Source organism: Molothrus ater, chromosome 4 (genome assembly GCF_012460135.2).
Source record: "Molothrus ater isolate BHLD 08-10-18 breed brown headed cowbird chromosome 4, BPBGC_Mater_1.1, whole genome shotgun sequence".
Taxonomy (NCBI): domain Eukaryota; kingdom Metazoa; phylum Chordata; class Aves; order Passeriformes; family Icteridae; genus Molothrus; species Molothrus ater.
Window position 1 is genome coordinate 5,397,026 of NC_050481.2, and position 11,295 is coordinate 5,408,320.

At 51.5% G+C, this 11,295-nt stretch overlaps 1 protein-coding gene across 6 annotated transcripts; it reads right to left on the reverse strand.

Moving 5' to 3' along the window:
- Positions 1 to 796: 796 nt before the first annotated feature.
- On the reverse strand, positions 797 to 9,510 carry SPRY1 (sprouty RTK signaling antagonist 1). 6 transcript variants are annotated; one of them, XM_036382818.2, is made up of 2 exons: positions 9,437 to 9,510; positions 797 to 2,478 (listed from the first exon to the last, which is right to left on the reverse strand). In XM_036382818.2, exon 2 carries the CDS (start codon positions 2,421 to 2,423, stop codon positions 1,461 to 1,463), a length of 963 nt encoding a protein of 320 aa, XP_036238711.1. In that variant the 5' UTR covers positions 2,424 to 2,478; positions 9,437 to 9,510; the 3' UTR covers positions 797 to 1,460. The 6 variants fall into 6 exon arrangements, with proteins under 6 accessions (XP_036238711.1, XP_036238707.1, XP_036238708.1 ...); XM_036382814.2 differs by lacking the exon at positions 9,437 to 9,510 and adding an exon at positions 6,347 to 6,442; XM_036382815.2 differs by lacking the exon at positions 9,437 to 9,510 and adding an exon at positions 5,220 to 5,385.
- Positions 9,511 to 11,295: the final 1,785 nt, after the last annotated feature.

Sequence of the window (11,295 nt, forward strand, 5' to 3'; positions counted from 1 at the left end):
TATATAGTTGGCTTAAACTTAAAATTAGGTAAACTAAACTAGAGCAAAGACTAGTGGCTTTGAAGTATCAATAGGAGGTTATTTGCCACCTGACAGACCTGCAGGAGGAGGAAGAGCCCAGCAATACACACAGGTAGCTCACAACCTGTCATTGTAACAAAAGAACTCCAGAGGCATTTTCATTAATTAATATATTTTCTGCATTATAGTTAACATATGTACTTTCTTTGTGTCATCCTTATTTCGTTAAGTATTGATATTTTGTTATATTCAGACATGAGTACATTTTCGAAGTCTTTTGCAATAAATATCATAAAATAATAGAGATTCACATAATAAATATTCTTTACAATAAAAAAAGTTTTAACAGACTTTTGTCTTAAAAATAGTTGGGATTCAACTTTGTGTTTTATACATAAAATATACAAAAAAGGACCACAATTTGTGGCTAAGGCAATAAAACAGGGACAGAATAAAATTATAAAGTACAGAGCAGAGCTAAACTCACTAAGCCAAAGAATCACAAGAGACTTGAAGGATTCAAGAACATTTAGGTGACTCAATGACACCTGAAGGCTGTTTGGATATATGAACACCACCAACTTTAATATGAACTGATACTGACAGACTATAAAAACTGGATTAGGAGGGTGGAGTAGGCAATATCCTTCAAAGACTGGACAGCAGAAGAAACAAATGAGTATGTTGCAGCCACAATGTCTCCAATGTGAAGATCTACATAGTGTAGCAAAAACTGAAGTTACACTGAAAATGTAAAAAAAAAAAAAAAAAAAAAAAAAGGCTGGGCAATTCTCAGGTCTGAGAATGTTCCAAAAGTTAAGAGAAAAAGAGAGAGGGGAAAAAAAAAAAGATGCAAAAAGAAGCAGGCTGCTTATAGAAGAGTCAGGCCTTTGATTTGGTGAAGCCTTTATTTTACATCCCTCTCCAGAAAGAACACACACAAAAAGTTATTTCACAATCCAGCTCACTCAGGAAAGTTATTCTTCCTTGGCACCCAGGAGGTTAAGGAGAAAAAAACCATAACTTGCTGAGAACAAAAAAAAAAAAAACCATCTTTGGGAAGATATTCACAGAGCAAGAAGCTTCAAGAGCCCAGTGAGCCCTCACTGTCTCTTTCAGGAGTGGTTCAGTTACAAACTCAAAGACCCTGCCCGAAGGAGCGGCAGGTGCAGATCCCAGGTCCACACTTACCAAAGAGCAGCAGTGACTGCGTGAAATGCTCCACACTCAGCCAAGTCAGCAGGAGGAGGAGAGCAAAGATGCAAGGGGAAGAGCTCATGTGTCTGGAGTTGGGCAGACAGAAAGGAAAGGAAAGCAACAGTCCTCCCAAATCAAATGGGAGAGGAGGGGGGAAGAAGAAAAGATGGGGAGAGGGAAAAAAAAAAATCAGCTACAACCTGAAAAACTGAAGTTGGAGGAAGTAAACCTCCCTCCCAAAATCATGAGGGCTTGCCCTGACCCCGAGAGGGGCAGCTCTCCAGTTTACAATAGACCGTGTTGGAGTTCTTGCACCGGCAGCCCGGACGATTGACGCGGTCATAGCACCCCCGGCAGAGTTTTAGGCATCCTTTGGCCGGAGGGTAGCAGAGCAAGCAAGGCAGGAACAAGGACATGGCTCCCATGCACAGGTACCTAGAACAGCAGTGTGCCTGGGAGCAGGAGCAGGGATTATCCGCGTACGAGTCCCCTTCATCGTCGTTGGAACAGTGGTAGAAGATGCCTTTGACCAGGCACATGCAGGTGCCGTACTCCACCATGCTCTCGGCCGAGCACAGGCACTGCCGGTTGCAGGCCAGGCAGGAGGGCAGGGCCCGCGGCGCCGTGCACTCCCCGCACTTGCACTTCCCGCACCGCTCGCAGATGAACTTGTGCTGCGTCAAGTCCTCTTTCAGAGGCCCCTTCAGATCGTCCACGATCAGCGCCGACTGCTTGGGCTGCGCCCGGATCGTCCGCTCGGATCTGTGGCCGGAGCCCGGCCGGGAGGGCGGCGAGCGCCCCAGCAGCCCTTGCTCCGAGGAGGCGCTGCTGCTGCTGCCGGAGCTGGCCGCGCTGCCCGTGCTGGTGGAGCGGCTCAGCACGGGAGCCCTGGCGCTCTGCTGATGGGCCGCGTGCCCCGCCTGGCCGGGCCTGTGCTCGTAGTTGTTATTCACATTGATCGGTATAATCTCGTGAGTCCTCTCATGCTTCTCCTGCCTCGGCGCCGTCCGTGGAGCCGGCTTCTTCACCACCGACGGCCCCTCGGTGTATTCGTTACTGCCCCTGATGGCCTTGATCTGGTCCAGTGACAAGATGGTGGCGGGCTGGCCGTCCCTGTCATAGTCCAAGCGCTGCCGGCTGTCCAGGGAGGGCTGCTGAATCACCACCAGGGAGCCGCCGCTGCCGTGCTGACTTTGGGGCTCCATCTGTAGTGATCTCTGCTGCTGGCATTCAGCGGGAACCTGGCATGCATCTGAGATCCTGAAATAAGGAAGGAGACAGAAGGTGTAAATAAACACTGCGTGTGTACATATACACATGTGAGATCAAGGGCAGCGGAGGGATAAAGCACCGGATACTTTCTGAAAACAGAAATGATCTGGCAAAGCCCAAACTGCCCCAGCCACCTGGTACTGATCACTTTCAGCAGGGAATTACAGCAGTGCTGAGGATCTGGCCAAAGTCCAGTAATGGGGAGAGTCTGGGTATGGCATCATGGATCAGGAATGCAAAGGAGACCCCATACCATTTAAAAAAAATTTAAAAAATAAAAATCCAGTATTAACTTGTATGCTTTCTTGGCAAGCCATGGGAAGTGCCTCTCCCTTGCTACTGAACTCAACATCTGTCTCTAGCAACAGCCATTCCGAATGCCCCTGACACTGAGCTGGAAACAGCCAAGAACACCACTACGGTCATGTTCCCTATGGCAGAGTGAGGAACGAGCCCATTTCTCACTCTTCTCCCTGAATGTGCAGCATCAGAAAGCTCCACAGATTTGCTTCCTAGTGCATTTGGAAAGTCTCCCTCTTTAAGTGACGTATGTGCATTACAGAGTCCTGAACTAAGCGCTGTCAAGTGGCCAAGACATTTTCTGTGAGAAAGTAACTCAGCCTACACATCTAATATGCTCCTTTATACAATTAAAGCAAGGGTGCAAACAACCTGTTTTCAAATATTTCCTGACCACAGGCCGGAGTGTGAAAGAAAAATGGGGTAGAAAAGGCTTAGATGAACTAGGTGTCAAACAAAAAGTACCTGAGCATTCATGGGAACGTTAAGAGCAGATAAAAACCCCTCAACAAGAACCTCAAAACACAAACAAAGAACAAATCCATTTTCAAAAGAGAGATTGAAAGCTTCTCAAATAAACAGAACATCTGCTCGTCTATCTTTTAAATAGCAGGAGAATAGTAGAGATATTACACCTTTCCATGCCTTTCCACCCTGCCTAGCGAGAGACCTGAAGGTTGCAACACTGAGAAAACTGCAGTGACAGTTCTGCACCTACACAAAAACGTAGCTGAGTATTTAAGTGCCACATTTATGCAGGGAACCAAGACAACAAACTGCTTTTCTTTACTGTCAGCCAGAGGAGAAGTCCCTTTTCACGCTCCCCCCGGGATGTGTTTACCTGAAAGCAGAGAAAGGTGAGTGCTATCACGCATTTCAAAACCTCATCCAATAATGCTATGAGAGTGTCTTGCGTACCCAGACCACAGCCAGCATGGAGCTGTTCCCCACTCCAGAGAGCAAAAGGCAGCGTGGTGTGGAAGCGCAGGAAGAACAAGAAGAGGAAATGTTTCTTCTAGCAGGCAGTCACCATGGGCAGAAAGTGACAGCGTCTGCCGTGACACAACGTCTTTGTCCTCATGCAGTAGTCAAAGATTTCATTTTACATCTAACATCACCTGTGTGGGCTTTGTGGTCACCAGATTAAACAGAAAACCAAACACTCTCGCTTCTAATTCACAGAACAGAATCACAGGATGGCTTGGTTGGAAGGGACCTAAAAGACTCTGCAGAGTCCCAAAGCCCCTGGCCGCGGGCAGGGACACTTTCCACTAGACCAGGTGGCTCACAGCTCCATCCGACCTGGCCTTGGGCACTTCCAGGGACGGGGCCATTCACAGTTTTTTCCTGGGCCAGTGCCTCACCACCCTCCAGCAAAGAATTTCCTCCTACCCCACACAAGAAGCAGCCTTCCTCACGAGCACTGAATACAAATCCACAACAGACCAAGGGTGAATGAATGCGAAAAGGGAAAGATTTACAGCTGTACCAGCCAGGAGCTGGGCTCCCTAGGGGATGAAAAACAATATCCCAAGAAAATGCGAAAGACATCCAGTGCCATCTTTGGGGGGAAAGTGCAACATCAACGCGGCGCAGACTGACAAGCTCAGCTGCAGACCAGGGCGAGAGTTGAACCAGCCACCTCCACCCCCGCGCAGATCGCTCGTAAACTGCTTCCCCCCCGGACAATGAAATAAAAACGAGTAAAACAAAATAATAAAATAACGTACGGCGCAGGCGGCGAGAGCCCTCACGGTTCTGCACCCGGGGCTGCGCTCCCTCCCCGCACCTCGGGGGTGGGATCCCGCTTCCCTCCCCTTCTCCACACCCGCTCGGACACGCCGCCAGCCCCCCCGTCCCGCCCTGCTCCGCCCCGCTCCCCGCAGCCCCGGGCGGGCGGCGGCGGCGCGGCGCCCTCTGCGCCCCGAGCGGAGCGGATCACGGCGCTGACGGAGAGGAAGGAAGAGGAGGGGAAAAGGGGAAGAAAAAAAAGTTATGAATGAAAACACAGGCTTTTTTTTTTTTCCCTTTCCTTTCCCTCCTTCTCTCTCTCTCTTCCTCAGGGGAAGGCAGATCTTAGCCCGTCCCTGCCTCGGGAGGGCAGATTACCTGGCGCTTAAAGCAGCAGCCGAGCGGCCGCTCAGCCCCGGGGTTTCCCCGCGCTGCGGCTCGGCACCCCCGCCTCAGCCCCTCCGGCCCCCACCTGCGAGGAGGGCTTGGGGGTGTTTTTGACGTTTCTGCTCGTTCGCAGCCGGACACAGTCCCTAGCGAGCCTTCTCGCAGCAGCCCGGTGCCTCCATTCCGGGAGGGGGACGCTGCGAAGGTGGTCGGGGCCGCCCCTCACCGGGCGGGCGCCGCAGCGCCCCGCGGCACCTGCTGGCTGCGGCAGCGCCGGCCCCGCTGTGAGCGCACGGCGGGTCCCAACTTACTGATGTGCAGGGAGCCACCGGGAACGGCAAATCCAGCGGGCGGGAGGCGGCGGGGCCTCGGCTCCTCGCTCTCCCGGCCCCCGGGGCGGGGAACGCCGGCGGGCTGCGCTCCTCGTCCCCGCACAGCCCTCGCTCGCCGATCTCCAGCTCCTACTGGGCCAGCGGAGAAAAGCCCCGCTCTCCTGCCCACCGCAACTCCCCTCTCCCGGGGGTCAGCATGCAGCGGCCCCGGCCGCCCGTGGAAGCGGCGCTCTCCTTCGGCCGCAGCTCTCTCGGTCCGGAGGCGACGGGGAGCAAATCCAGCCCTTCCTGCAAAGCGGAGTGTTTGGATCGAGCCTCAGGCGGCTGCAGGCTGCGGCAGGCAGCGGGGCTTGTTGCGATGCAGGTCTCCGGGAAGAGGCGGCGGGTGCGCGGCTCCTGCTCCGGCTGTTTGTTATTTCCCTTTGCGATCGCAGAGTGCAGCGCTGCGGTCCCGCTCCGGCGCTCGGCTTCACCGCATGGTCCTTGCCGCAAGTCCCGTCTGGCAAAGTGCAACCACAACCTCTGGTGCGAAAGACTGGGTTGGGTTTTTTCTTTTTCGTTTTGATCTTTAATTTGCTTTTTAAAGCGATCAAGAAGCGGCTCTGGCTCTCCAGGCAGAGCTCAGCGAACTGCGAACGAAGCCAGAGGCAGAGCAATGCAATGGCCCTGCGAGCTCCCCGCACAGAGCCATGTGCTGGCTGTCGCTGCCGGGGGCCGAATGACAGGCTCGGGGCAGGGGCAGGACGCGGCGGGGAGAGGCGACCCCGCACGCCGCAGTCTGGCACCGAGGTCTCTGCAGGCTCGAGAGCGTCGCGCAAAGCTCCGACGCGCCGGAGACCCCGCGCCGGGCGGGACGGGGGAGCACCGAGCCGGAGCTTCTCTGCGAGCAGCGAATCGCGCCCGGCTCAGCGCTGCCGGCCCGGGGAGCCGAGCCCCGGCTCTCCCGCCCGGTGCCCCGCGGAGCAGGCGAGCGCGGCTCGCCCGCACCTCCCGCACGCCTCGCAGCGCGGCCGCCCCCAGCGCGGCGCGGGGAGCCCCGGCCGCCCGCCCGCACCTGACCCGGCGGGAGGTGGGTGCGCGGCGCGGCGAGCGCCGCCCGGGCTTACCTAGGGCCGGGGTGAGCGCCCGCCTCCCGCGGCACATTGGCGGCGCGGATCCAGCCCGGGCAGTGCCGGCAGCCGCTCCGCGCTGCCCCGCCGCCGTTCCGGAGTGACTCGGGCCGCGCCTCGCCGCCTTTCAGCGCGCAGCCCCCGCCCGCCGCCGGCCGCGCCCCCCTGATGTCAGTGTGCCTCCGAAATCCCGGCGTGGATTCCCCGCCCTCCCGCCGGGAGCCGCTCCCGCGCGGGCACCGCCGCTCCCGCGGGCCGCCGGGGAAGGAAGGAAGGAAGGAAGGAGGGAGGGAATGAAGGAGGGAATGAAGGAGGGAAGGAGGGAGGACCTGCCCCTCTCCGGCCCCGGCCCCGCGCTGTCCTGCAGCCGCGGCTCCTCCCGGCCCCGAGGCCCCGCCGGCAGAGGGAGCGCCCCGGGGGCTCGGCCCGGCGCAGCTCGGAGCTGCCCGGTCCGGACACGCTGCCCCCGCCTGCGCTCGTGGAGCTGCCGCGGCATCGCCGGGCACTGGGCTCTGCTGAAGGGCTGAAGTTCTGCCACGCTCCTCTGACAGCGTTACAGAGAGATTCCTGACTGTGTTTTACCGTCAGCGCCCTTCAAGCCAGGTGGAACAGCCCTTCGTTCATATTCACAAGATATTTTCTGCTTCTTTCAGACTATTGCAGAGGTAGCTGAGGACCCGAGAAGAGCATTCCCTCTTGTCATCCTGCCATAAGATAGGAAGCGGCTCTTCCCATCGTTTTACGGCTGACACTGCAGCACCAGAGACGATACGGGTTATCGACCCGGCTGTCTCTCTCCCGCCTTTCCAGCCCTGCCTCGGCAAGGTCTCATCCAAAGCTCCCCACTGCATCTCTGCCATGGTGCCAAAGAGATACAGGGATGCTTTTAAAGCCAGTAGTTTTATGGCCAGATATTACCTTTTACATATGATTTTTTGGGGGGTTGATTTGGTTTTTCTCATTGAGTGAAGTATTTAAACAGGCCACCAAAAGAACATGGGAAAGTGATGTAAAGCACATCCAAATTCTGAGAATTATTTCATAACAACATGTAAAGTATTGGAATGGTTGAGACTTCCAGTACTTGGCTAAACACCACTCAGCCTTAAGTTTATCTGAAACACACTAGCAATCTCTTTCAGAAAAAATACCATTCTCCCATCTTTTGCCCCAAATAAAAGAAGTATGTGCTAAAGCTATGTGGAGCTGCTTAGCAGGAACATACATCCAAAAGCTAACAATCCCTACAAACAGGATTGTACCACAAAGGGGGCACTCGGTGACAGTCTGTGCACCCAGCTCACACTCATGGATGTAGCACAGTTGTTTTCCATTAAACTTCACTAAGTTTGGAAAGAAATCACCTGAACTGCATTTTTGAAATTTCCATTATTATGCACAACCTTTACCTGAATCACCTATCTCTCTATGAAATAAAATTTGCATGCATTAGAGGTTCTATACTGAATACTAGAATATGATACTAGTGGTAGTATGACTCCTAATACTTCTGAGTTTGTAATTAACAGATTGCTGATACAGACAAACCATAAATACCATTCTCCAATGATAGAGGCTCAAAGGACAAACAATGGCATAGAAATCCTTGGCATGGAATGAAAGCACACCAATCAGTATTAATATTGCTGTGGGATTTAGAAAGCGTGGTTGTTCACCAAGAGCATTCTCAGGCACACCGTTGAGCACAAAAGTACAAAATCATTTTCAGTGAAATCCATCTGAAAACTTTGGAACCTATAAAGAGTTACAAAAACCTATGAAGATAAAAAAAATCCAACTGAAGAACAAAAGCAACTAAGAAAATTAAAAAAAACCCACTACTCCTGCAGAGTAGTCTTAGTGGTGTGAGTTCATCTTGGAGCCTTTGCAAGTAGCGGGGCTCTGTTCTCACAAAAGCTCATATACGTTTTTCCTAGGATACAACCCTAAAAACACCTCAACACCTCTCCTTTCACATCTCTAAAGCCAGGACCACCTTAAAAAAAATCTATGCCAAGTGTAAGAGCTTGATTTTAGAAACATAATACCAGGCTTAAATGGGTCAGTCAAATAACTAAGAGTACTGGCAGGTGTTCACTATCACCTGGCACCTGAATTAATACTTCACTGAAAGAAGGAAAAACCCTCCAGCGATATCCAAAGGCTCTCCACAGGCTCAAGCAAACATTCCTGCGCCTCACAGAAGTCCATCTCACTAGATTATTCCTGGAAATTATAGCAGTGAGAAGTTCTGATTAGAAAAAGGAGAGCTACATTCTGGAGAATGAACTGGCACCTATGGCTGCATCCTAGCACGGCCTTAATTTGAGGATTGATGCTCAGGCAGGAATCTGATGCAACCAAGTTATTTTCTATCCCCAAACCATCATCTAGAGGTGGCTCAGCTGACACCAAGTCAATAGAGACCAGCCCTCTATGCCCAATGTAAATCCTTCAGAAAACCTGCCAGAATGCGGTTCAAGAGACTGAGTGATGGCCAAGAGCAGTGATCCAACCCCTGTTTCCACTTTCACTTTGAGGATCAGGTACTGGAGATAATCCCCACCCTCTGCAGTCAGATGCTACTTCTCCCTCATGGCAGCCCAAGTGCCAGAAGATGCAATGGACAGAACAAAACCACAATCCTTGCTTAGCTTTATGTTTGGTTTTCTTCCTAATCCACACCTAGAAGCAACTTTTATCTTTAGGCGACTTAAGTGACCTTTGTAAAGATGCACTGGATAAACTGTGATCCTCCCACCACCAGTAACAGCTATTTCCATGGATCCCACCTGGAAATATTATTCTATTTCTCCCTAAGCAGCATCTCTTAGCCTTGCTAAGGCACAAATCCCAGTCCAGAAGGAAGACACACACACTCAGCCCCAGTCACAAAGCCAACATGGCTTTGAGGAGACTCAGCAGGGGAAGTGCTTCCCTTTATGCATGTTACTTGTCACTTCATAACCAGTCTTCACAGCTGCAACAACATTTCTAAGGTTACAGAGAAATTCAAAGGCAACTAAACACCCCCCTCCATCAGCATTTATAACAAAATTATGAACCAAATTGTTGTGCCAGTCTTACCTGTAGCATGTGTAGCTCAGGTCCTTCCCTCACCAGTGATGATCTTGCAGAGGTGGCATCAGGAGAACCGACTGGAACCTGCAGCTCCCCAAAGCTTTGTGTGTCAGCAACTTTGAGTTTGTGTCAGGTGGAACTTTGTAGTTGTCAGTGCTTGAACAGTCTCAGAAACTCTGAGTGCTTGTTGGGACAAGACCAGCATAACTAATTTTTTAACACACCACTAGGCCTATATATACTACAAGGCAAGAGGAAATGGCCTCAAGTTGCACCAGTGGAGACTTAGATTGGGGAGCAGGAAAAAATTCTTCACTGAAGGCACTGGAACAGGCTGCTCAGGGAGCTGGCTGAGTCACCAGCCCTGGAGGGATTTAAAAGTTGTGTAGATGTGGCACTTAGGGACTGGTCTACTGGTGACACTGAGTTGATGGCCGGACTCAATGACCTTAAAGATTTTTTTCCAACCTAAATGATTCCATGATTTAAAAACTCTCCAACAAACCAACAACAGGCTATGGAACACTGCTGTAATAACAAGTGCTGTGGGCAGTTTCTCAGCAGCTCTCATGAAATCTTGCTGGCCCTGGCTTAAGCTGGTGCATGAGATAAACAGAGCTGCTCCTGAGAGCCAAACACCATGAGTGCTGTGGTGAAGGCATACCCTGACACGTACAGTGAATCACTTCAGCATAAGGAAGAGAAAGCGAAGGCTGATGTGGCAGCGTTTCCCATCACACTTTCTACCAGACAGGTTGACCTTTATCTGAGATCAAAGGCACGGGTGGCTGGGGATTTCTTCAGCTCCTGTGTAGGGGCTGTTCTCAAAGCTCTCTGAAGACGCGCAGCCCGTGCGCTGCTGCCTCTTGCCGTCACTGTTCGGGCTGGGGAAAGGCACACAGGAAATCCTCAGTTACAAATAGAACCTGTAGTTTTCACTTCAGGAGATAACATCAGTTTTTCTTAGAGGCAGAGGAGACAGTGAAAGGCAGCAGCCAGGCAAACCTCCAAGAACAAAGGGACGAACCTCGACGTGAACCTGCCTCATGAACATTTGAATGTGGAATCAAAGCACCGGGGAAATGCTGCAGAGAGAGGGGTTTAGTGTGTGCCCAAATTAAACAGGAGGAAAATGCCAAAGTCTGTAAAATAGGCTGAGAGTCTGAGAACACACTTGCCCTTCCCCATCTCCTGCACTGTATCAAAGAAACCAGTAATTTTCATTGGGTAACCACAGGCAAAACTTCACTCTCCTAAGGGTAGGCCACAGCAAGTCTCTTCATTTTCCACCACTCCTTTGACATACAGGCAACTTGGTACCTCTACACCTCTCCTTCAGGTACCCATAGTTACTGCTGTCTGATCAAGTTTAATCTTCCTTGGAGAACTGCCTCTCTAGCCTTCACGTGTAGCTGCTACATGGGTTGCCTGCATGTGCACAAGATATTCTAAGCTACTGACCATATCTTCCTTACTTTGTATTAATTGTTAACTATTTTAGCTAATATGACTTCATCTGTACAAACAGCTTTGTGAAAAAGTAAAATTGCCATTATTACTGAATACCAATAATAACTTACTCTCATCTACCATAAATTACCTGCAAGTCCTTGCCTCCTGTCCTAGTGCTGAGCAAACTGCCTTTTCCATTGCACACAGACACAAACCTTTCCCATTTCTGCTGGAGAAGTGGTGTCTTCCCAGGAGTGGGCTGCTTTACTGGGGGAAGAGGAGAAGCTCTCTGCTGATTTAAATACATGGCTCTGTGCATGTTTTTATTATCTAAGCACTTGTGGGGACTGGGGTGTTAGCACAGCTCCAGGAATGCCTCCTGTTTATCAGGTTGTGCAATCTGTCACTGTCAG